The sequence below is a fragment of the Phoenix dactylifera genome, chromosome 1 (assembly GCF_009389715.1).
Source record: "Phoenix dactylifera cultivar Barhee BC4 chromosome 1, palm_55x_up_171113_PBpolish2nd_filt_p, whole genome shotgun sequence".
NCBI lineage: Eukaryota > Viridiplantae > Streptophyta > Magnoliopsida > Arecales > Arecaceae > Phoenix > Phoenix dactylifera.
Genome location: NC_052392.1, coordinates 18,913,827 through 18,939,621, shown reverse-complemented (window position 1 = coordinate 18,939,621; position 25,795 = coordinate 18,913,827). Strand labels below are relative to the sequence as shown.

Here is a 25,795-nt window from a genome sequence, read left to right as displayed (position 1 = left end):
TTCCATGAAAGAATGGGAATACCCTAATCGCCCAAAACCCAATCCCGATTCTTCCTTAGTATTCAAATCCTATTTTGATTTTTATTCTGATTTCGGTCACGAACTAAAAGCATCGAGAAATATGGCCGTTCCGATTTTCATTTCAATTTCAATTTCGATCGCCAACCAAACACACCTATAATGCTGTTTTATGTAGTAATACATGCAGTACTAGAGAGGCTACCCGAGGTTTGAATGTTGGTAGGTTGTATTCTCGAAACATAACATTGATCTTGTTTCGTTAGGAGTGGTGGAGTTCAAAGGAAAAACAGTCAATACTAGTAGGCCAAAACTTCCTTTTGGGCCCATACAACACTTGCTTTCCTTTACGCACCACCTGAATAGGCTTTGAGTGTTAATGTATTGGATTAGATGGGGTGCCCATACCGATATGTGGCTCAAGGTTTTTTGCTTAGGTTTGATTCATATGGGTATACTTAAGTCACCTGGACATTTTATTTCTGAAGAGATATAACAAGCTGGAGCAGGATTGAGCTCGCAAAATATGCTTTCTGGATCTAAACAGGCCGACTTAAGCTTCAGACAGTCAAGCCTAGATGGGTTGAGCTCTGATTTGGTATGTTAGACTGAACCAGTTGACTGCCCTAAGCTTGGTGGTCTTTCCATACTAAAAAGATTTAAATTGTTAAGGGTTCAGTGACTACACTGCAGTTTGCCACCTCTTATTACAATATTCAGCCTTGTTGGATACTTGAAGAAAATTTCTAGAGAATGAAAATCCTCTCATAATAGTTCTCACACCACCATATGAGGACGCCAGACACCATTGCCAACTAGATAATTGGTGGTGAGTGATGTATTCATTGATTTTTTGTGAAATTTTATGTATCCATAGAAAAGCTAATGGTGCAGCAGATTGGAGGGCGACTTACATGGTAAATTATACCGGAACTATATTATGAGATTCTATAGCTAATATTTCTTCTTAATTTTTTAATATTTTATTTTCTGATTCTTAGGAATGTACTTATCCTAGATTGGTTTAATTTTATTCGATTTACCAAAAAAAATCCTCCTATAATAGAGTTATCATGCTAATACTCTAAAACAAAAATTACTCTAGGATTCCATATTTTCTTTTGCTGTCTGGTGACAAAAAAAAAATCTTAAAATATTTTTCTTGTCTCATAGTTCTCTCGTTCACATATTGCTCCTTCATTCAGGCCAAGCGCAAATCATCCATTGCCGCAAGCACCATCAATACTAGTACCGTCCACCACCATGGGCACTGGCACAATAACCACCATCTCCATCACCACCACTACCAACATTACTAGAGCTATTAACACCACCGTCATCACAAACACCACCACTACCACCACCATCGTGGCCACCATTGTCACCGTGACCGCTTCACTATCACCACCATCGGCTATCATCACCAGGGCTGGCCTAATCCTTAGGCAATTGAGGCGGTCGCTTAAGGCCCCAGCCTAAAGAAGGCCCACCGTAGGAAAGACCTCAAAGACAAATAGAAAGAAAAAAAACCTCCTTGCGAGTTCACCTTAGGCGGCCCACTATCACAACTACCACTATCAACAATAATATCACAAGGACAGCCCCCACCTACCACTGTATCACCACCACCACCACCACAACCACCAAAATTTCCATGACCAATATGGTGGTGGGGTGATGGAGGCAGGGCAGAGTGGCAAATCGTCCAGGAAATGAGGTAAAGGAAAAGAGATTAGGACTGAAGGATTGTTTGGATAGGGGGCAGATAGTGGAAGCTTTGGAGGCGGACAAGTCGAGAGATAGAAAGAGAGAGAGAGAGAGTTTGTCATCCCCGGCACTGCGTCTTCGCCATCTCTATAGCCGGCGGGGAGGCTGCCGATGTCGGCTGTCGATTCGGCTTGCAGCATGGGTTCAGATTCCTTGAAGGCATACGCGATGGGTCAAGGAAGGAAGAACAGGGCCCGATGAGTAGAATATTTTCCGGTTGGAGTGGTGTATGAAAATACAATAAAATCCGAAATACTTTCGTACTTTAAAACACCAAATTCAGACATCGATTCAGAAATAGTTTATATTAGATAAATAAAATATCAGAGTATCAAGAAATATTATGATATGATGCTAGTGTTCACTAGTGTTTATTTTTCAATTATGCATGTTTTCATTATGCTTGCTTGCTTTTGTCATTGGTAAAGGCCATCCAAATAGTGATGTTGGAGCGTGAGGGAAGGAAAATTGAGGAGATAAGATCTGCCGGTTTCATCAAAATATCTCACCGAGATTAGCTCTCAACAGTCAACGTTCGATCAGGTTTAATGAACCGAATCTATGTTTCTTCCTTTGTTTTTAAGTACTCTGCGAGATGCCTTGTCACTGTTGTTACTATTACCATTATTGTTAAAGATGTGCTATATATACACTGCATTAGTGCTATCGTTTTTGAATCTCAATATTTCAATTATCTCGGTGGATGGGCGAGCAGTCAAGATTAAAATAAAGCAAGATTTAACTTGGATATTTTACATTTGATACCAAATATTTGTCAATATTGTATATAACACCATTCTTTATGTCTATTTACTAATCGAACCAAAATAAAAATATTTTAGTTGCAAAAGATCACCTCCGTTAACCTATCTTCATCTACTATAATCTTGGCCGCTGGTTAAGTTAATCAAGGATAAGAAATGATTACTCTATACTTTGGAGTGCTCTCTGGGTTAGGGATCCATCGCACCTAATACTCTTCCCCTTTTCCTCTTGAAGGCAAAACCCATGACCAAGTGGTAGCAGAGTGTATTTGTTATCAGAGGCCCAAACTCCAAAGTGGTAGCAGTTAGTGAGAGTCCAATATTTGACATTTTGGTTCTTTCCTGGAGCGAAGATGAGAGCTGCGTGAGCTGGCCTTAGCTATGCTTGCTATATTTTGAAAGCTAACTTTATTTAGTTGGAAAGTGACTCAAGAGCTTAGCAAGAGGTTGCATTTCGTTTGGGATCAGGCATATGTATAGGAAGGCAAGGTGCCGGTTGACTGGATGACATCCCTTGTGGAGGACCACGTAGGTGGGGTACTCTAAACCAGTGAGGCTGACCTGCCGAGTGCGGAATCTTTTAGTTTTCTAGGTTTTTTTTTGGATGAATTTACGTGTGCAGTCTCCTGCTGCAGCAAAAAAAAAAAAAACCACGACCAAGGTTCCACGATCTAGGGTTTGCCTTCTCCTTCGGAACTTATAGATCCCATGGCATCGCAGTCCTCGTTGCCGCCCACGCAGTCCTCGCCGGCGTCGTCGCTGCCCGCGAAGAACCCACGGACCCTGTGATGCAGGTGCCACCGCTCCCCGCTCATACTGTTCCATCCTTTCGAGATCCCACAGACCTCGTGGTCGCAATCATCGATGGGGTTGCTCGAGGTTTCCAAGTGGATTATTCTTCGTTTACCCTGTCGGCTGGCTTATGGAACAGCCAATCCCCCAACAGAAAGCTAGATAAGATCTTGGGCCGTGTGATGGTGGCAAATTTATGAATGCTCCAGCTTAAGAAAAAGATAGCCTTTACGTGGGAGACTATCTCGCTGTTCATCTTCTTGAACAGTTCCCATTCAAAATACCTTCCTTAACTCCCCTTTGTCATCGCCCAGGCATCCATGCTCCATTCCGTTGGCTTAGAAAGAATCCAATGCTCTTGAGCAAATCGCCAATTCTCTAGGTTCTGATCTTTATAGCGACACTTACGGATGGTTAGCTGTCAGTCTCTTCTTCTTACAGTTCAGTACGGGGCCACTGGCCAACTGAGTTGAAGATTTTCTGAGGGTTGCCAGTATTGATCTTGGTTGAACCCCGGCTTGGATTCGGAAGCACATGTCCACCGGATGGGAGCTCTTCTGCTTCTTTTGTTTTATGGAACTGAATGGATCGATTGAGTTCAACGTGCATGGTTTCTTTTTTGTTGGTTCCTACAATCTACAAAGCTGGGGCTAAGAGAATATCTTAATTTTGTACTACTCGAGCCTAGAAATTGACGAGTATGATACAAGTTTATGCTTTCAGTTCTTTCTCAGTTCTTTCAAGGACATAAATGCCATCTCCACAGGATTTTGACCCTTATGCTTCATCATAATTAGATAATTACTTTCATTTCATGTTTGAAAGTTCCCAGCATCTTTGGAATTGAGCGAAGTGTCTCAATAGAAATCACCTGTGGAGAGCTTGGTGAAGGCTAGAAGAATGGGGAAAAAAGAAAGCTAATGAATGATGAAAGAGAGAATCTTATAAATTGAGGATAGGGGAAATTTTATTCCCTAATTTACAAATATCCCACCCAACCATGGTCCCGTGCTCATTTATTGAAGGCGACTTAACCCAAGGTCCATTTTGCTCATAAAAAAAGATAGATTTCTCTGACTTGATTTGCAAATATGCTTAATGAATTTTTTTTGCAGCAGTATTGATAAAATATTGAGTGCAAAATTAAAAGAAGTCCTTCAGTTTACCTTGATTGAGATGTAGAAAAATTTGCAGCGGATTGAGGTTTCCAAGATATCGGCTAATATTTTCGAGATGAGACTTTGACATATCCGCCAACATGATTAATTTCGAATTAAAAATTATGTTTAAATATTAACTTCAAGATTTATTAGATAAAATTTTATTTAAGAAGTTAAAAGTGACTAAAAATATTGATCAATATCATATTAGCTAAATCTTGTATTCTATTAGTTTATCTTGGTCGAGATAATAGGGTCGAGATTTTCAGATTATTGTACTGGGAGATCTTGATACCAATATAAACCATCTCCACCGAGATGGAATTTTACATCAATCATGTTGGGTTCACTATAAGAAAAAGAGGAATTAGGGACGCTTTTTAAGGTCTTTCCCGACGCTTATAAGTATCGGTAAAGGTCCGTCCGACGCTACCAAAAGCGTCGCCGAAGCGCCGGCGATACTTGAGTGGGAAAAGTTTTTTCCGACGCTTTTGGAAAGCATTATAAAAGGTCGGTTTTTAGCGACGCTTGCTAAAAGCCTCAAATTTTTTTTAAAAAATAATTTTTTTCATAAGACGAGCCGCCGGCGAGGACGAAGACGAGCCGAAGCTCGATCCCTCAGCGGCTGCCTTGACCTCGACGTCGAAGCCAAGAAAGTGGGTTACTCGGGAGGCTGCAACTCACCATGTAATTGTTATCAAGAAACCACAAGATCCTCAACTCACCATGGAGTACTCGGGAGGCTGCAACACCAGAGTCTCCTTCTTGCCGCCTCTCTCCCACTACAGCCACCGCTGCTGCTTGCGTCTCCTTCCCGCGCTCGAAGGCCCTCCTCCGCTTGATTCAATCATGGCCGAGCAAACTGAGAAAGCATTTCTGAAGCAACCGAAGGTGTTTCTCTGCTCAAAGAAGGCTGGGAAGGGAAAGAGGCCTGGTAAGGGTGGGAACAGATTTTGACAGAGGGAGGAGTTTGGAGAGAGGACGGAAGGAGACCTGTAGGCTATTGGAAGCTCCTGAAGCCCCATCCATGGGAACCACTGCTTGCAGAGATGGGACTTGACCCATGTACCTGTTAATGGGAATGATGAATCTTCTTTCCAAACACTATCATAACAAATCTAGAACGAAGAACAAGAACAGGTTGCTCACCTAAAAGGAGGAAGGCCCGAGTGACAGCGGCATCTCGAAGAGCACTACACGAACCCTGTGGATGGCCCCAGTGACGACCTCGGAGCCATCGCCGAAGTACGCCCTCTTCCTGACGGAGTTGCCGAGGCTGACGGCTCCATTGGCGAAGCTCTGAGGGGAGAGGGCGGCCGGAGGGTCGGCGGGGTCGCCAACGACGAAGAGGGAGAGCTTGAGGAGGGAGGAGTCGGGCATGGCGGTTGGGACTGAGAAGGAGTCAATCTGGAGCAGCTAGGGCATGGCGGCTGGGACTGAGAGAGAAGAGATCTAACGATGAGAGGAGGAGAGGATAGGAGAGATTTTAAGGGATTGAGGTCGGCGCGGGGGTATAAGAGGAGAAGAGGAGATGAGAGATTTTTAGGGATTGGGTCGGCACTAGGTGTAGCTAGGGCATCAATCGAGATTGTGAAGGGATTTAGCCTCCGACGACGCTTATAAGCGTCGTCTTAGATCTCGACCTTCGGCGACGCTTTTAAGCATCGTCTTAGGTCCAGCTTTACCGACGCTTTTTAGAAGCGTCGGCAAAAGTTGGCGCTGAACAAAGATTTCCCGACGCTTCCTTCTAGCGTCGGAAAAAAAGCGTCGGGAAATCTAGCTTTTTCTATAGTGGTTGTGAGTTCAACAACACTCTTTGTGTTCTGGTTATGCATATATAAAGAGTATGACCTAGTTATGATCCTAAGTGAACCTAAGCCATGAATTGTTTCGAAACAATTTGAATCAAAATTCTTATCATCTTTGAGAAATATTGTAGTTGATTACGGCATCAACAGTGGATCCAACATAATAATTTGCCTCCTGGCTCATCTTCTTCTGCTAGGCCCAATATCAGATAATATCAATCAATGGATTGTAATTTGAGATCACCTACATTATGTACCCAAACTATTTCATGTGAGTATGGATAAGGATACATATGGACCTTCCCTAGTTTTAGGCATGGAGAGAAAGGACCTCATTCTATAAGGTAGGAACTCTTTAACATTATGTTTTGTTCCACGGAATGAGCATTAATTAGAATGGAATGAGAATGTCAACTTTGACTCCATTCCAATGTCTGGTATGACAAGAGCTAGAGAATGGAATTGCATATTCTTTGGAATCGTGATTCCTCATTTGAAGAAATGGTAATTCTACTATTGCACAGAAGGAATGCTCATTTCCATGGAAATATGAATGAACAATATTTTAATAATGAACTATAATGATATCTATGGTACAAAACCACAACAAACAATATATTTTGACATGAACTAATTATCGATCATTTTATTAGAAAATAATAAAAATAACAAGTAGCGTTATTGTAATATTGTATCAACTATTACTTATAGATTGAATATGTATCATATGCTAACAAATAAGCATTTGCCAATGCATGTTAACAAAATAAAAATATAAGCTATTAAATATATATTATGGAACAGAAAAGTTAAAAATATGTTAAATAAATATTACAAACAAATTAAATAAGAACTAAATTAAAAATAAATAGATTGAAAGTAAAAAAGTATACAAACTAAGAACAAATTTAAAGGAACAAATATTAAGTTTAAGATATGAGATATAATGGACAGAAATTAAAATTAATAATATCTTTAAGATATATAATATTAATTATATTTTATTATATAACTAGCTAAATTAAATATTGAAGTCCATGTATTTCTTTATTTCATGTTCAAACAATGGAATGGAATGGATTCTCCAGCCAATTGTTATGTGGTTGACCTTTGACATGGGACATGACATTTTCTTATTTTCATCAAGCAAAGGAATTATTTGTTTATTTTCTTTTATATATTAGTAAATGTTATTCACTATCATTTTCTCTAAGGAGTCATCTATCTATGTTGACAGAATCTAAGAAGACTGTAAGTTAAATCACTGTTGTGATCCGCGCTCTTGGTGCAGTGCAGTGCCCCTCTACTGCCTCGCAGGCCCAAATTAGGGTTTGGAATGCTATATTGGCATCAAAAGTCCATGCCTTTTGGGCGCTTCTTGGAGGGCTGTAGCTTTTGTTTTTTCCCCCCAAAACAATGGTTCCACCTAGTTTTGTAGAATAGTGCTTGGTTGAAATGTTGCTTGGTTTACCAAAGGCAACCTTAGGTTAAGAAAAGTAGTGCCAGATGTTATAGTCCCACAATGAAAAATAAAAAAGGTGTTATAGGGGTTTATCAATCAGGATTGACCATTCGTCTAAAAGCTTAAATTTTTGGACCGTAAGTTCGTAACAAGTGGTATTAGCTCCAGACCTATTGTGTGTCGCCATTTTATTAGTATATGGGTCTTTTATGGAAGAATACCGCCCCTCCTCTTTTGAGGAGCATTGAGAACTCAACAAAATTTGGTGATGAAGATTGCCATAGTTCGATTAATATAAACTAGATGCTACATAAGTTTATCGGTGTGGTTGGTTTCCAATAGCTTAAACTTTTGGAGTATGAGTTCCATGATGCAAGAGCAGCTACATAGGTACTATTGGAGATGACTAACTATAGAGATGCTAGCTCAATGTTAGCGAGCTTGGTCATTATCTCGGGTGCATGTAATTGGCATCCTAATATAGTCCGCTTATGAATGAATCAGCAATGATTGCCCATCTTTAAGTCTCGTCAGGCTCGGTGCCAAATCGAACACCCTACCGAAGTTTTGCATTGTGTGGGTCGAACACATGTGCAACCTACTCTCTATCAAGAATATAAACACTATGTACTTAATAGGAGTTGTATCTTTTGTGATAAAAGAATAATTTATCTTTCTTCATAATGTAAATATTACTTTGAGATATGTGGAAACTGAATGAATGAGAAAGTTCGGAGTGCTTTGAGAGCTATGTGGGGTGCCATCCAAGGGATGACCCCAGAAAAGAAGCCAATTGTTCTTTCCCCTGAAAGATACAACCTGAGCCTGAAACAGTGGCGACCCTAACACTGTAGCATGCCGGTAAGCGGGCCTCCCTAACGTGCTTTTGCTGAACTGGGGAGCCCACCATCTGAAACGAGTCTCGTGGGGCCCGATCCCTCCGTCCCTTGGATCTGGTTCCCCATGACATCCCACATGATCACATGGCCATGGACATCCCATCGCATGCCCCTCATGTCGGCCGCGCCCCGGACTGTCTGTCGCTGGGCTCACCGCGGTCGGCGATTCCATCGCCACCGATCCTGACCGTCCGATGGACCGCTCCTTTCGGCGCTTCTCCCGCTACGGGCCAAGAACCACGAGTAACGGTCTGGATCTTTCCGACCGTTAAAATCCAATCCAGGGCACTAGAAGCCGTTTGATTGAGACGCCACATCATGATTGTACACCTGATCTCTCCTCGCGTATATATGTTTGACTTTTACCCGTTGGACGCAATGGTTAGAGGTATTCTTCTATTGAATAACTTTTTTCTTGGAATATAAAAATATTGTAATGTTAAAATAAATCTAGAATGAGCTCGGAGAGAATCTAGCCGAGTATTCTATAGACTGCAAGATACTATGGCCAGCCAATCACATCTCATCTATGTAATTATATGATTACTGGACCATTCTAGCGCAAATTACAAGAAAATTATTTTTTTCTATTTTTGAAAAGATAACCTGCATATGTTGATGTAATAGCATTTGAATCGAGAATATAAAAAAAAAAAAATTGGCATGCCTAAATTACATGCTAGACTGGGCTTCTATTAATCAAAAATATTTGATTAGTCTTTTTCCTCACATTAGGATGGTTATTTCCTGCCTTTTCTATCATATACTCATCCCATCATTGATGGCCAACTTCTAATGGAACTGAACCCTTAACTTCTTGTCACCAAATAAAATACTATTTAAGCAAGCATTTGGTGATGCCACCGATTGAACTATGAGGATCTTCTTTCTTCTTTTTTTCCCCTTTTTTTTTGAAAAATAGATTGAATTATCAGATCATCAAGTCTTATCTGATCCAACATTGGATGGTCAAGATGAGTTTTCTTTTATGGTGGCAAATTTTATGTGTCATTGTAATGCATCTTGAATCTTAAATCACTTTTTATGCTAGGATGTTTAAAGCTATAAAAGAAAGATAGACTTTTATATTTTAAGTAAATTGATATAGGAGGCTTCAATATAATGATACATGCATATATATGATATATACTTTATTTCTCTCAAGATGAAAATGTATCTACTTTCTCAGATCTAAAATCAATAATAAGTATTCAAATCAAAAGTTCACATCATTAATCATGATCTATACTACTAAAACTACTAGAAATCAAAAGTCACGAATCTTGTTGGTCTCCAACCTTTATATTAAATAGACAGCTAAAATAATATGAGATCATATTTTTCTATAATCTAAGCATTAATATCTATTACTTTTCAATCTATATATATTTTAATATATATACGTATAATGTAATCAATAAAATAGATTCTCAATTTAAATATTTTATCATATATTTTAGTATAGTGGCATGATCAAAACTGTTCACTTTGTGCCTATTTGATGCATAAACTAGAGAGCACTAAAATTAGTAAATTTTGATTTATAGATATTTTTAGTCGCGAAGGTCAGGATAAACTATGGATATTCGATTTAAGCACCTGATTATTAATTTTGGACTTGAGAAGAGTAGATATCTCTCTACTCGGTAGATATCTCTCAGCATATATATATATATATATATATATATATATATATATATATATATATATATATATATATATATATATATATATGCTAGGATACTTTTAAGAGTATTTAACTTCAAATACTTTCTAATCAAAAATTATGAAAGATCTTTCAAAACAAAAATTACCACTGTTGATTATGATATAAGAAATATAAAATACTTGTACATTGTTGTTTTTTTTTTAATTCCAAGGTCCTTATATATAATCAGAAAAAATGAATTATGGAAATATATCTAATGACAAAAATATAAGATAAATAATATATATTTATCTAAATATGTTAAATATATAAAAAATAAAAACTTCATTTAATTTGGATATTTTTCAAACTATAAATCAAATTAAAACATGATACCATACTATGATTAATTTTATTTTAATTTGATGCATAGATAAATATCTAAAGAATATATAAAAATTCTGATTTCTTGTCAATTTAAATATTGTAGATCCTAACCTGTGTTATTTATTTTTATTTTAAAATATTTTTTTATTATTTTTGATATAAAGTATTTTTAACTAGGAAGCATTTAGAGCATCCAACCTAACTCTATATTATTTTTAACTGAAAGGATATTTTTTATTTTTTCTTGAAAATTTAGAAATCTACATACCTAAAGTAGGATAGTAAATGATGATGATTAACATCACTAGTTGTATATCTCCAAAGTAGATGAAACCTCACGTGACAGCAATGCAGTTCCACCACAACTTAACCACATATGCACACTCACGTGCCATGTCCTTTACTTGTACCAGGTAGAGTTTTCATCCTATTGCTGAAGTTGAAAAAAAAATATTTTTAATAAATGGAATTATTGAAGATTCATGTCAATTAAAAAAAAGATTTACTAGAAGAACATGGAAAAACGAAAATATAGTTCATCTGATCCTTTGCTTACCAAAGCTAAAAGCCTTCTATCCCAAACCATTGTCCATCTTTATTACACATTGCTATTATTGTATGACCCTACCATATTTAGTAAAAATATGATATGTGTGTGTGTGTAAAAGAGAAGACCCAACACTCATTGAGGCCGGGGATATGCCAAAAGCATATATGTACATACATGCATACATTTACGCACTTTTATAGAAAAAAAATACTTAATTGTATATTTTTACTTTTTAAAAAATTGTAATTTGTATATTTACTCCTAGATCAAGTTCTTTTTTTATATATATCCCCGCTATTAAACTACCATTAGGCTGTTATTAAATTTATAAAATAATAGTTTCGTCCTCATATAAATGAATCTAAAAATTAAAATTAAAGGGTGTTTTATATCACAACTAGGATTTTGTTAAGAACACCTGTCTGTATCCATATTTACAAACTAATCTAGATAATATTGCTTTAATTTGCAAATAAACCCTTAGGTTAAGGTTCTCTTGGTAGACTCAGAGGAGCCATTACTGTTGCAATTAGTAGAGACACTCAAATATTTTGTGGCCAAAATATCTCCATTTTTAGCTGGAGCATGAGGTTCATTTCTTTTCCCCACTTCTTTCTCTTCAATCTTACTGACCCAATAGCTACCCACTGTGTGTTAGAGAGCAGGAGGGCAAGAGTCCAATGTGATGCTTATCAGGTTGTACATGTGTTCTGGAAGATGAATCGAGTTGCTGATTGAGTCGCCTTCTTTACTGCTTACCATTCTAGGAAGATTCTCTGGACCCGCTTTATATCTGTTCCTCCACCTCTGTGGTGTTTTTTGTCTTTTGACTTTGATGGCAATGCTCACGCAAAACTAATGTGAGCTGTAAATGTACTAATTTTTTTTTTGGCATCAGTAGTAGTGGAGACTGGCTAGCGGGTGAACCTCTAGGGGGCGTTTGGTAACCCCAACAGGATCACCATGGTGATCTAAGATCCTCGGTGATCCGAATGCTGGAGTGATTTGATCCTCAGTGATCTAAGATCAATGTGTTTGGTAACCCATGATCCAGTGATTAAAAATTCCCGAATATCCATGAGTAACTTGTTTGGTACGGTACGGAGATCCAAGATCACTGACTACATGATACCACAAATACCCTTTATATATCTTAGATGGATTTTTTTATGTATTTTTAATTCTCATGAATTAAAAATATAAGTCAATATACTAATTCCTATAATAGCTCCATAATTTTGTCACATATTCTACTTTTAGTAGCCCTTATCATATATTTATTAATCATATAAAATATATTATAATAAAATATTAATATATTTATCAATATATTAATTATTAATATATTCTAAAAAAATATTTATTAGTCCTATAAATTATTAATCTTATAAAAATATGTTATTTTTTATTATAGAATTAATATTTTTATTTATACTTATAATAGATTTTTGTAATACTAATAATTATTTTGAGTAGAAAAATAAGGTAAATAGGAGTAATATAGTAATATATTAAATATTTTCATTATATAAATATAAAATATAATAATATACTTCTGTTAGAATTTAAAATTATTCTTCAATAATAATAGGATAATAATATTATTAGTAATATATTATAATATAATATATATCATTAATATAATATATAATATATAACATTGACATAATATATTGATGGTATATCGATATATTAATTTTTTTGCTAACTTGAGGGGTATTTTTGTCTTTAACTTTCAACCCAGGATCACCGTCGTGGGGTGATCTTGGATTTCGGACCTCAAGGACGGGTATCCCATCACCGAGTTGGAGGGTGATTTGAGGAGTAGAAGTGATTTAGGATCACCACCACGTAGGATCACCGTGGTGCAACCAAACGCGGTGATCTCATCACCTCCACCCATATCATCCTTAATCCTAAGACGATCATCCCATACCAAACGCCTCCTAGATGGCTTCTCTACTCCTCCCTCTACTCTTTAGTATCATCATCTCCCTGGTTCTAACCGGGTAGCACAACATTCTGCAAAGGAGTCCCTAGCTGGCACCAAGAATACACTCTCAAATAAGAGTTGACTCAAGTTGAAGGAAAACACAAATCTGTACCAATCAGAGGGATGATTTTATTGGTTATACTGATTGAATTAAATTACTTTTACCGGCTTATAACATTTGAATAATTATTTTTTCAGTTTGATAGAAAAATTAACAAAACACATACTATATTTTATTTTAGAATAAAAACTTTTTTATTATCTAAAATAATTAAAAGACTTTAATGTTTCTAATCATATGTTAAATCTTTATTTTTTTTTTAAAATACATGATTACTGGTGACTTTGTATTATACTATTAGAAAGTGGTGTACAATGTAAGTTCAAATTTATCAATAATTTAAAGTATAATAATTAAAATAAATATTTATCAATAATTTGAAGCTATTTTTAAATGTTGTCTTGATGGTTTGGAGGTTTGTGTTTTGTCGATGGTTCAGATTTATAAATTTGATAATACTTTATTGTAATCTTCAAAAAAAAAAGAAAAAAAAAGAGGGTGACAGTTTTTTTTTTTCTTAAAAAAGTTTGGTAAGAAGGCTCACTACATCAGACTATATTATAGCAATTAATGGAAATCCTAACCGTGGATCCATCCGTTGGTAATTATAGGAAGCTAGGAAACATAACAAGACAAATATAGGCACGTAATGAGTTAATAATTCATTCTCAAAAATAAGCTATAGATTGGTACTAAATCGCCTCGGTGTGCCCAGCTTTCCTTCTCCCCCTGCATTTATATGCGTAGAAAGCCGCTGAAACAGCGGTGCGTCTTCTGCCATTCTGTTCTTGGATCTGAAGCAGAAAGAGATGACCCTGGTGCCTACATTTTGCTTGTGAAGTTCCCTAATTTACCCCATCTTCCATTAGCTTAATTACTTTAGATTCCTGTTTCTTTGTTTTTTTTATTATATAAGTTGCTATTTAGTTAATGTTGTTCTTGCTTGATCAAAGACCTGAAGTGGGTTTGCTGGAGTTTTTTTTTTAATTTTTTACTGTTTTTGTCCACTTTACTCGCCATTACTTGAGTTTTGTCTGGATTTTGTTTCTCTCTTTTTTTTTTTTTGAATTTGGTTTATGTTGTTTGTTTGGTTGCCTTTGAACGGGGGGAAAAATTCACATTCAACCCATGGTAAGATCTGGAAAAGTTGAAGAAAAAGGGTGGAAGATTTGTTTTCCAAGTCCTTATTGAATAATGCCCACATGGTTTGGAGCTTTACAACTGCAGATACCTTTCCCCACCTTGCTGTCTCGTTGAGCTCTGGATGGCAGAGGAGGAACAAAACCCTAAACCTATGTCCTTTTGTTCTCTCCTTGCTTCTTGCTTGCTGCATTGGGCCTGCGGGGCGGGTATCTAGCGGAAAGATCTGATTTTGATGCGGGGGATCGAGGAAAGTTGTGATTTTGGGGTCTGGGTTGTGGATGGTTCAAAAGCATCGTGAGGATTTCAAGAGTTTTCTGCTGCTCAGATCGGCCAGTGCTTGCTGAAAGAGGGAAAGGATGGCTCCTCCCAGCTTTGGTCTTCCTCGATGGTGGGCGAAGGAGACGCGGAATGGCACTCCGGTGGTCGTGACCATGGAGAACCCCAACTACTCGGTAGTCGAGATTGATGGTCCTGAGGCTGCCGCTTTCCAGTCCATGGACAAGGGCCGGGGGAAGAATGCAAAGCAGTTCACCTGGGTGTTGCTGCTCAAGGCCCACCAAGCTGTCGGATGTGTCGCTTGGTTGGTGGCCGGGCTCTGGGCGCTGCTTGGGGCCATCAAGAAGCGATTGATCTCTCGGCAGGGAGTCGCGGTGGAAGGCAATAAGCTCTGCAAAGGCAAGCTACTGTTCAGGTTCCTCAGGGGCTTTTTGGCGCTGTCACTGGTGATGCTTGCGTTTGAGATGATTGCCTATTGGAATGGCTGGCACTTTCAGAAGCCCAATTTGCACCTTCCTGAGAACTTGCACATACCGGAGACCACCGAGATCCAGGGGTGGATGCATTCTGCCTATCTCTCATGGCTTTCTTTCAGAGCTGACTACATTGCCTACCCAATTCAGGCCCTGTCGAACTTCTGTGTGATTCTCTTCATTATACAGTCGGCAGATAGGATGATCTTGTGCCTCGGGTGCTTCTGGATCAAATTCAAGAAGATCAAACCAAGGATAGAAGGTGTTCCCTTCAAATCTGATGATGTGGAGGGTTCAAATTTTGAGTACCCCATGGTTATGGTCCAGATTCCAATGTGCAATGAGAGGGAGGTAAGAAAACTCGGCTGCATTATGATGGCATTCTATCTTTTGCATGTGCTTTTCTTCTTTTATTTTTTATTTTCTTCACCTGAATATATTTATGTGTAGTTCTCTCTGTTCAACAAAAGAATTTGGAGATGATGCATTTGAACCCAAGAGTTCTTTCCGTAATTTGACATCTTTTTACCATAATTTAGCAAGGACGAATTTTGATATATGGTTGCTGCTGATACAGTTTCTGATGGTGTAACTCGGAAGAACAACTTCTTATATCTTAATTTTGATTTATTCTAGGTATATGAGCAATCCATTTCAGCTGTCTGCCAGATTGATTGGCCCAGAGAACGTTTATTAATTCAAGTTCTGGATGACTCGGATGATGAGACCATCAAGATCTTAATCAAAGCAGAGGTGTCCAAGTGGAGCCAACGCGGCGTCAACATTGTCTATCAGCATCGCTTGGTCCGGACTGGTTACAAGGCGGGCAATCTCAAGTCTGCCATGAGCTGTGACTATGTCAAGGACTATGAATTTGTTGCCATATTTGATGCCGACTTCCAGCCTAACCCTGACTTTCTTAAACAAACAGTTCCACATTTTAAGGTATCTATATTATCCAGTCCAACTACAGAAAATAGACTTTGGTTGCATAAACAACATGAATATTCTTCAGTGCATGAACTATCTGATGTTTTTTGATGCAGGGAAATCTTGAACTTGGGTTAGTTCAGGCACGGTGGGGTTTTGTAAATAAGGACGAGAACCTGCTAACCCGTCTCCAAAACATTAACCTCTGCTTTCATTTTGAGGTGGAACAGCAGGTAAATGGTGTTTTCTTAAACTTCTTCGGTTTTAATGGTACTGCTGGTGTTTGGAGAATCAAAGCATTAGAGGACTCTGGGGGTTGGCTTGAGAGAACAACTGTGGAGGATATGGATATTGCAGTTCGTGCCCATCTCAACGGTTGGAAATTCATCTTCCTCAATGATGTCAAGGTGCTTATGTGTTCTGTATCACACTTTGAGTTGTTTGCCATTTCCTTCAGGAAATTTTTGTTAATCCTTTGGGTGAATCCCTTTCGGCCAGGTGCCCTGTGAAGTTCCCGAGTCTTACGAGGCTTACCGGAAGCAACAACATCGATGGCATTCTGGGCCAATGCACCTATTCCGATTGTGTCTTCCAGCAATTATAACTTCCAAGGTTTTCCATCTTTTGATAATTATTAATTTCGTGCTTGTCTGGCCGTGAAAAATTCTCAGGTAACCATCAAACGTTGTATTGCAGATATCCATATGGAAGAAGGCAAACTTAATACTGCTCTTTTTCCTCCTGAGGAAGCTAATCCTTCCGTTCTATTCATTCACATTGTTTTGTGTAATTCTGCCCTTAACCATGTTTGTGCCCGAGGCTGAGCTACCTGTCTGGGTGATCTGTTATGTGCCTGTCGTAATGTCCTTTCTCAACATTCTGCCGGCCCCAAGATCCTTCCCATTCATTGTTCCATACCTTCTTTTCGAGAACACCATGTCAATTACCAAGTTTAATGCTATGGTCTCTGGATTATTCAAACTAGGGAGTTCGTACGAGTGGGTCGTTACTAAAAAAGCAGGTAGGTCATCAGAGTCTGATCTATTGGCAGCAGCAGAAATGGAATCAAAGCCTGCGAACGATCCGCAGCTTCTTAGAGGGGTTTCAGAGAGCGAACTCATGGAGCTGAACAAGTTGAAGGAACAACAAGAAGAATCTCTCCTTCCTGTAAAAAGGACCAATAAAATCTACAAGAAGGAATTGGCTCTTGCTCTTTTACTCCTTACAGCTGCAGTCAGAAGTCTTCTGTCTGCCCAAGGAATTCACTTCTACTTCCTCCTCTTCCAAGGTGTATCGTTTCTTCTTGTGGGTCTTGATCTGATTGGGGAGCAGATTAGCTGATGAGTGAAGGAAAAAGAGAAGGTGCAAATCCCAATTATTCTTGGTCATCCGAGCTTCCTTTCCATGGAAAACGCACTTGTTGGCATTGATAGCTATGAATTTAGTGAATTTATTTAATCGAGATATTCCTTATTGAATTCTTGGTCTTCACCTTTGCAAGAGGTGACGGTGGATAGCAGCTTCTACATGATAAGAGCTCAATCATTTCGAAATCTGGACAGGATTTTTATTGTCTCTTTCTCCTTTGCGAAGTCCTTCTGCTACACAGATTATTATTCTTCCTTCAATTTGATGTTAGCTACGACCTACTCTACTTCTTGCTTGAGTACAGCTTGCCATCGAGATTTAGCCCCAATGTACTTGTAAACAAAGAGTGAAAATGTTGGATTCTAGTATTTATTTCTAAAAGTCGAGGGAGTAGTGTTCTTGTTTCCCACTCCAATTATACTTATGTAACAATCATCTGTATATTTGAATGAATTCAGTTCAATCTAAAGTTGAAATAGATATTTAGTAATCCATTGCCCACTTTGTGTCTTCCATTCACTTATTGTGTTTTCACTCTCTCTTATCTCTCGAGCTTTTTTCTCCTTTTGGTTCGACAATTACTATGCATTCTTGTTTTGAGTAAAGAAGTTGTTTTGCTTTGCGATAGTTCTGGGCTCTCTCATCGTCGTATGTAGTGAGAAGCCGGTTTACCATAAAAAAAAAAAAGAAAAAAAAAAAGAAGAAGAAGTTGTCGGCGGAGATGGACAGAGATGAGGGTGTGGGGTAACAAAGTTTTTGTTAATAGCCACTTCCATTATATCATGGTGTAATGATGGAGGGTGGCCTAGCTCTTAAGCATGTGAACTCTCTTATTAGCATCTCTACCTCGGCACCACAAAGGAACACTGACACGCCCCTCGACATTAACTATATGGGTGCTAAGATTATGTAATCTGTTAAGAACTAGTTTTATAGGAGTGAAGCAGCATCCCTCCAGCTTGTTCTTTCTATCCACTTGCCTTCATAAGCACAACAATCTTACCCTGGCGAGCTCAGTTGTTTTTTGTATAATGCCCAAGAAGTTGTCAGGCTACGGTACCCATATATCAACATGGACATGGATGCTGACAAGAGGTAAGAGTTATTGGCATTGTTTTATTTTTCTGCACTCTGGTGACTGATACAACATGGACGTGGATGCTGACAAGAGGTAAGAGTTATTGGCATTGTTTTATTTTTCTGGACTCTGGTGACTGATACAACTAACTGATGGTAAGTTCTTAATATTTTTCATTACACGAGCATATTATCCTCTGTCAAATGCTTGCCCATAAATAAATATCCTGCAATATTTCTGATTCCATTCTTACGTTTGATGAAGTCTGTAATCTGTTACACTTTGTTTGATAAACACAAGTACATAATATCATGCAGGTTTCTGATCAAAGCAGGTGGCTTTCAGATGTTGAGATGAAAATGCCTTTCATAGTAAATGTAGATCATCTAATGTTTGCAACAAAAATTCCCATATGATATGAATATATAGGTGGTGGTTCAATATTTATTTTTAAGCACATTGCACAAGCAAGACCTTGTCCTCATGAAATGTAGCTCAGCACATATCGTAGGTATTCTGAATCATTAATCTGATGGATCAGATTATCCTTTGATGTTATCTAATCATGAAAGGAAGGAATACTACTCTATTGTATGTTAGTTTCCTATTATCAGGAGAAAGAGAGAGAGAGAGTTTTTTGTATTTAATAATGCTCAATTAGCACATCTAATGAGGTTTACAATTACTTAGGCTCCAGCTAGGGAAAAAAGAAAACTTATCTAATTTGGTCCGAATTAATTGTATGATACATATCATATCATCACACCCCAACGTTGTTGGGGCTCGATGTGCTTGCAATTTACAATGCTTCAACCACAGGAAGGGGGGAAAATTATTCAATTTGGTTCGACTCAATCGTATTATACATATTATACCATCATAGTTGAGTGGTTGATCCGGCTGGACGTGTGTGATGAATGAATTTGCTGGCTTCTGAATTGGAACTGAGGTTACATTTCGGCATATATTCGAGTACTGAAGAGTTCTTGAGAACCATGAACCTATCCTTCCTACATGTGAGTGTAACACAAAATCCTTGGAAGAGTTCCAGCTGAGAGGATGGTGGTCAAGGGGAAATGCAATCCCACTTATTGTGCATACTCTTCTTCATATATTATTTTCTGAAGCGAGATATTAACAACTAGTGTTCTCCAAAAGAAAATGCTGTTAAGCAACAGACGGGAAAACTGTGCAAAAGGCAATGACAGCTTGCACTGGCATAGTTTGGACTGAGTTCTTTGTTGGAGTTAGCTGAAATGTTTCAGGAAACATGTGAAATAAGATATCTTGGTGAGAGAAGCTAATGCAGACTTGGCTCTCTCTTGCTCTGTTCAGTGATTTTATGTAGGCAAGGAAAAGGCTAGGCTGAGAGGCATGGGCATTGCTTTTGCCTGATGAGAAAAAGGAGGGGTCCAGCGAACACTTGCATGGGTCCTCGGTTTGCTATAAATCCAGCAACTTGCCATCTACACCGGTGACACCCCCTACGCAATGATGTTTATGACTTTGCTCCATCTGAATGCCAGGAAAACCTTGCGAACCTGTCATTCTCCAATGGGTGCAAATCTAGTACTGCTTGCCTGTGATATATATGGATGGTGTCACGCAAGCATAGTGGCATTTTTTCGCACTTACTGTCCACCAGAAAAGCTAAAAAAAAAAAATTGTACTATTTTTTTTGAAAATGCATATCATTTAGAAATACTTAGAATACTAGTTTGCAATAACTTTTTCAATATGAATACTAGTTTGCAATTATTATTATTTTTGCAATATTTTTTTGATCAATTAAATTTTTCATTTAGGAAAGGCCTGTTTATTGTATATTGCCTGTCTAGGATATTATAAGAGCTGAGTGCCTATATATATATATGTGTGTGTGTGTGTGTGTGTGTGTGTGTGTGTGTGTGTGTGTGTGTGTCTATATATATATATATATATATATATATATATATATATATATATATATATATATATATATATATATATATATATATATATATATATATATATATATATGTATGTATGTATGTATGTATGTATATATATATATATATATATGTATGTATGTATGTATGTATATATATATATCAATCTTAATGTAATAGGAGCTAATGCCTATGAATGTATTAGAATTTAATTTAAAAAGGACCGAAATCTACAAATAAAAAAATTCCATGATTAAAAGGAGGGAGATTTGATTGAAGCTTGAAATAACATAACATTTAAGAATTGCATCTGAATCCGTAAATCATTATCAGATTTTCAATTTTTTCGTAAGATATCAGATTTTCATTGAACAGATAATCTCATGTAGAATGTATGTAAGGATGGTTGCTAGGTACTTGCCAGAGCCCATTAATGCATAATATACGAAGTGTCGAAGTAATGAAGGTGATGAGGATGATGATTATGATATACAGATACATTGAAAAGAGTTTTTTTGGTGAAATAACAATAGAAGAAATGTCAATTGCATCAAAAGAATCACAGGTCAGAAGAAATAACTCCAGTAAATTTTTTTTACTTTGAAGATCTGCTTATATCAGGTGAAGGGCAATCGACCACAGTTCATAATAAATAGGCTTTGTTACTGACTTTTCTGGCACCAAGCTGTTCCAAAAAAGCAATGCTCGTGAAGAGTAAATGTGATAGATTAGAAAAAGCCCTGATAGATATAACTGCAAAGCTATCGTCACAAATTTTGGTGGCCACTTTGGTGAAATCTTTACTCACTCATTGAATTCGCAACTTGTGGTGAAGCCAAATCTCGAGCACTTGAATACTTGCAAATCATAGAAGATTATTTGTTCGTGAATTCTGGCCAGTGGCCATCAACTGGCATCCAATTGGAGATTTACCTTATTTTGATGGCACCATTACCTAGATTGATTGAATATCTTTACATGGAGATGTATTGCACTTTAGCAGTTGTGACTAGGCTGTAAACTGGTACGATCAGTCATGAATCTATAATGTATAGGCATCCAACCTCAATAAGAAAATCTAGTTTGGAGTTGAATTCAGATTCATCAAATGAATAAGCTCAGAAGCCGCATCCAAGTTCAATTAATAATCGAATTCGATTTTTTAATATTCAATTTAGTCTATGATTTTAGTGGACGAACTAGTCAACGGTTAATAATTACCAAAACTGTAAGAACTCCTGCCACGATGGTGAATAGTTTATGGCAGATTGCAATATAGAAGTAGCATGATATACGAAGTGAATGCATGAGTGGCCTTGAAAAAAAAAATTAAATCACTTTTGAAATAGATTTAAATTTCTATTTATGTTTGGTTTGATTGAAACATAGCAACATGTAGGAGTTAAAGAGAGCGTGCATGAGAGAGATGTAAATCCAAATATCAAGAAAAAGAATTTACACAAATCATGAAGCTAATTTTCTTATATTCCTATATTTATAGATATTACATATATATAGTTTTTTTTTTCAGTATTTGGGCTATTGGGTCTTCAGATTTGATCATAATAAATCAAAGTTCGATCTGATAAGAAATCGGATCTTATATACAGAATCCAAATTCAATCAGATAAACTTATTGCAAACTTAGTTCGAATTTATACATGACTACATAAATAATTGGATCAGGTGATCGAGTTTTCGGATATCATCAATATCCCTAGTTTTGATACAATTTTGGGGAAGACAGACATCAAAGAGTGGTCTAGAAAGAATTATTAGGGCAACTTCCTCATGACCTATGTAAAACCTTTTACTTCAAAGTTCAAACATCTCTGAATTTCAGGTTTTACTATGACCACATGAAAGTTAAATAATAACTCAGTTCTTACTTTTGTTTAGTGACGTGAGTCATGGAGGGCAAACATGTGAGGCTTCAACATGTAGAATATAATCCTTTATATATTAACCTCTTTTGAATTGCATCACTGCTATAATTTGCTTAAATAGGTACTTATATTAGTTGAGTTCTGAAAATATTAATGGCAGAGTCATCATCAAACTTCAATTTGAGAGGTGATGCCATGGCATTGATCCAAAATAATATCAGGTTCATTGCTGCAAAACTAGCATTAGAAAGGATCACAACCAGACCATAAGGTTCCTTCAGGGAACAAAATATATATACGAGCATTGTAATTGTTGAAAGTATTGGATGAATGAAGAAATAAATAAATAGAACAAAGTTTATGTTTGGATTGTCTTAGAAGTTTTGGTCCCTTGGCTTGGTCCTCTCCTATAGCAATGCAAATGGGACCAAGTTAGATTTTTCACAGATGATTATGGTCTTTCACGCATGCACGACCACCTGACCATGCTTTGAGATGCATGATCATGCATGATCATATATTTCAAAATGGCTCTTGGGTGTAATTGTATGGTTGTATGTGCGTAAACGATCGAGATGGTCTTTCGCAAGAAAGACCTCATCTTTGCTAGGGTTGGCCCAAAAACCTTACCTAAAATACAAGGTTTAACTTAAAGTAACCTAATTGCGTTCATACTTATTTACTAATGGATTATACAAGGAGGCTAGCTCTAACTAGGCATCACTGCTCTTAGTCAACTTGGCTTATTCGCTAAGATATAAGAGAAATAATATATTTGTTATGAATCCACCGTATTTGGGTGGATGACCACTTAACCTTCACCTCTTGAGTTTTCCCACCTCTTGGGTTTTCCATCTTTTGTAACTCCTAGATGTGCCCCTTATCCATTGGGGATGTCTACATTCATCCACCTTTTCACCTTCTCTTGTCCTTTAATTGTCTTGTGATTATGACTATTATATCTCCTCATTATCCCCATTATATCTCCTCATTATAACCCTAGGCCTATAAAAGGGTACCTTGAGGAGGATGAAATGTACAAGTGAAAAGGGAAAGAAAGGCATTAGAAAGAAATGAGAAATACTATTAGTTCATGAAGAACTAATTTTCTACAATTTTTGTGTCTTATTTAATTTCTTATCTTCAATCTCTTTATCTTTTATTTTACAACACGTTATCAGCACGAATGCTCTACCAATTGTGGAAGTACGTGGTGTTCTTTCTACAAGAAAAATATTTTTTGTGCCATTCTCCAATCTATAAGTTTCTTTTTCAAATTAGTATTCTCAATATCTAATTTATGTTTTTTATGATTGACATAGAATGGTCAAATTGTTCACTTGCAATTTGTATGATACAAATTCATAATCCTATGATTCTTGTTTGTAGAGAATGTCGAATCTTACCAAACTTGAATTTGTTGCTCTTGATATTTCTAGCAAGAATTACTTGTCTTGGATCCTTGATGCTGAGATCCATCTTGATGCAATGAATCTTGGAAATACTATAAAGGAAGAAAATCAAGCGTCCCTGCAGGACCGTGCTAAAGCAATGATTTTTCTTCGGCACCATCTTCATGAGGAATTGAAAACCGAGTATCTAACGGTAAAAGATCCCCTCATTTTGTGGAATAATTTAAAGGAGAGATATGAGCACCAGAAGTGCGTAATCCTCCCAAAAGCTCGATATGATTGGATGCACCTGAGGTTGCAAGATTTTAAGAGTGTTAGTGAATATAATTCTGCACTCTTTAAAATCAGCTCACTTTTGAAATTATGTGGTGAGAAAGTCACCGATGAGGATATGTTAGAGAAGACATTTACTACTTTTCATGCCTCGAATGTGCTCTTGCAGCAGCAATATCGAGAGAGAAAGTTCACAAAGTATTCTGAACTTATATATTGTCTTCTAGTAGCTGAGCAAAATAATGAGCTTTTGTTGAAAAATCATCAATCTCGTCCCACTAGTTCCATACCATTCCCTGAAGCGAGTGGCACATCATTCCCTGAAGCGAATGATAAATCATTCCAAAAGAATCGTAGATATGGGAGAGGACGTGGTAGAAAAAATTATCATGGTGGCACCAGAAGTGAAACCACCAAAAGAGAAAATAACAAGCGGGATGCACCGTACCACCAGAAGTGGAACCACCAAAAGTGGAATAACTCAGATAAAAGAGAAGGTTCTCAGAGTAAAAAGAAATTTGAAGATGTGTGTTATAGATGTGGTATGAATGGACATTGGTCGCGTACCTATCGTACGCCTAAGCATTTGGCAGACCTCTACCAAGCCTCTTTGAAAGAAAAAGAAAAGGGAATTGAAACAAATTTTGCTGAACCATCAACACATTTTAAAACCTCTGATGGGGTTGATATTACTCATCTTGATGTTTCTGATTTCTTTGAAGATCCTAATGGTAGAATTGATCATTTGATTGGTGATGGAAGTGTTTCCTTTAATTAGTGCATTTTTCTTTATCATGTTGTAAGACTTTATGTTATGTTTTAAGTAATAAAATTTTACATATGTTTTGCATATTTGTAGAGACATGGATCTTACTGATGAATTGAATGGTGATGATGTTTGTCTGGTAGACAGTGCTACAACTCACACAATTCTTACAAATGAAAAGTATTTTCAATGCTTGAAATTAAGCAATGCCAATGTCAATACCATATCGGATTCATCAAATTTAATTGAAGGTTCTGGAAGAGCATATATTATGTTGCCAAAAGGCACAACATTTTGTATTAACGATGCTCTATTTTCTTCAAAGTCTAGAAGAAATTTATTGAGTTTTAAAGATATACGTCGTAATGGTTATCATATTGAAACCACCGACAAAGGCAACAAAGAACTTCTTCTTATTACTCAAATGAATTCGGGCCAGAAGCTCGTTTTGGAAAAGTTGCCTGCTTTCTCATCTAGGTTGTATTATACATCGATGAAAATGATTGAATCAAATGTTGTAATGCACCAAAAGTGCACTGATCCAAAGATCTTTATGATTTGGCATGATCGCCTTGGACATCCAGGTTCTATAATGATGAGGAGGATTATTGAGAATTCACTTGGGCATCCATTAAAGAACCAGAAGATTCTTTTACCAAGTGATTATCCATGCTCTGCTTGTTCTCAAGGTAAATTGATTGTTAGGCCATCCCCCTCAAAACTTGTTGTTGAATCTCCTTCATTTTTACAAAGAATTCATGGAGATATTTGTGGGCCTATACATCCATCATGTGGACCATTTAGATATTTTATGGTTTTGATTGATGCATCAACTAGATGGTCACATGTTTGTCTTCTTTCTACTAGAAATGTTGCATTTGCTAGACTTCTTGCTCAAATAATCAGATTGAGAGCACAATTCCTTGATTATCCAATTAAGACAATCCGATTGG

The 25,795-nt window shown here is 37.1% G+C and overlaps 2 protein-coding genes across 2 annotated transcripts; both read left to right on the top strand.

The window, feature by feature from the left end:
- Nucleotides 1–13,992: 13,992 nt before the first annotated feature.
- On the top strand, nt 13,993–17,989 carry LOC103701690 (probable xyloglucan glycosyltransferase 5). The gene is made up of 5 exons (XM_026802473.2): nt 13,993–15,552; nt 15,838–16,146; nt 16,248–16,538; nt 16,630–16,743; nt 16,828–17,989. Exons 1-5 carry the CDS (start codon nt 14,809–14,811, stop codon nt 17,470–17,472), a joined length of 2,103 nt encoding a protein of 700 aa, XP_026658274.1. The 5' UTR covers nt 13,993–14,808; the 3' UTR covers nt 17,473–17,989.
- A 5,794-nt stretch (nt 17,990–23,783) lies between these two features.
- Nucleotides 23,784–24,854, top strand: LOC113462368. Its single transcript, XM_026802428.1, has one exon. The coding sequence runs from the start codon at nt 23,784–23,786 to the stop codon at nt 24,852–24,854; it is 1,071 nt and encodes a 356-aa protein (XP_026658229.1).
- The last annotated feature ends 941 nt before the right edge of the window (nt 24,855–25,795 follow it).

Excerpts from the sequence above, each read along its gene's own strand:
- LOC103701690 (XM_026802473.2), top strand. The coding sequence starts at position 14,809 with ATGGCTCCTCCCAGCTTTGGTCTTCCTCGATGGTGGGCGAAGGAGACG. Across the intron at positions 15,553-15,837 it reads CAATGTGCAATGAGAGGGAG|GTATATGAGCAATCCATTTC; the intron begins GTAAGAAAACTC and ends GATTTATTCTAG. Across the intron at positions 16,539-16,629 it reads TCTTCCTCAATGATGTCAAG|GTGCCCTGTGAAGTTCCCGA; the intron begins GTGCTTATGTGT and ends CCTTTCGGCCAG.
- LOC113462368 (XM_026802428.1), top strand. The coding sequence starts at position 23,784 with ATGTCGAATCTTACCAAACTTGAATTTGTTGCTCTTGATATTTCTAGC.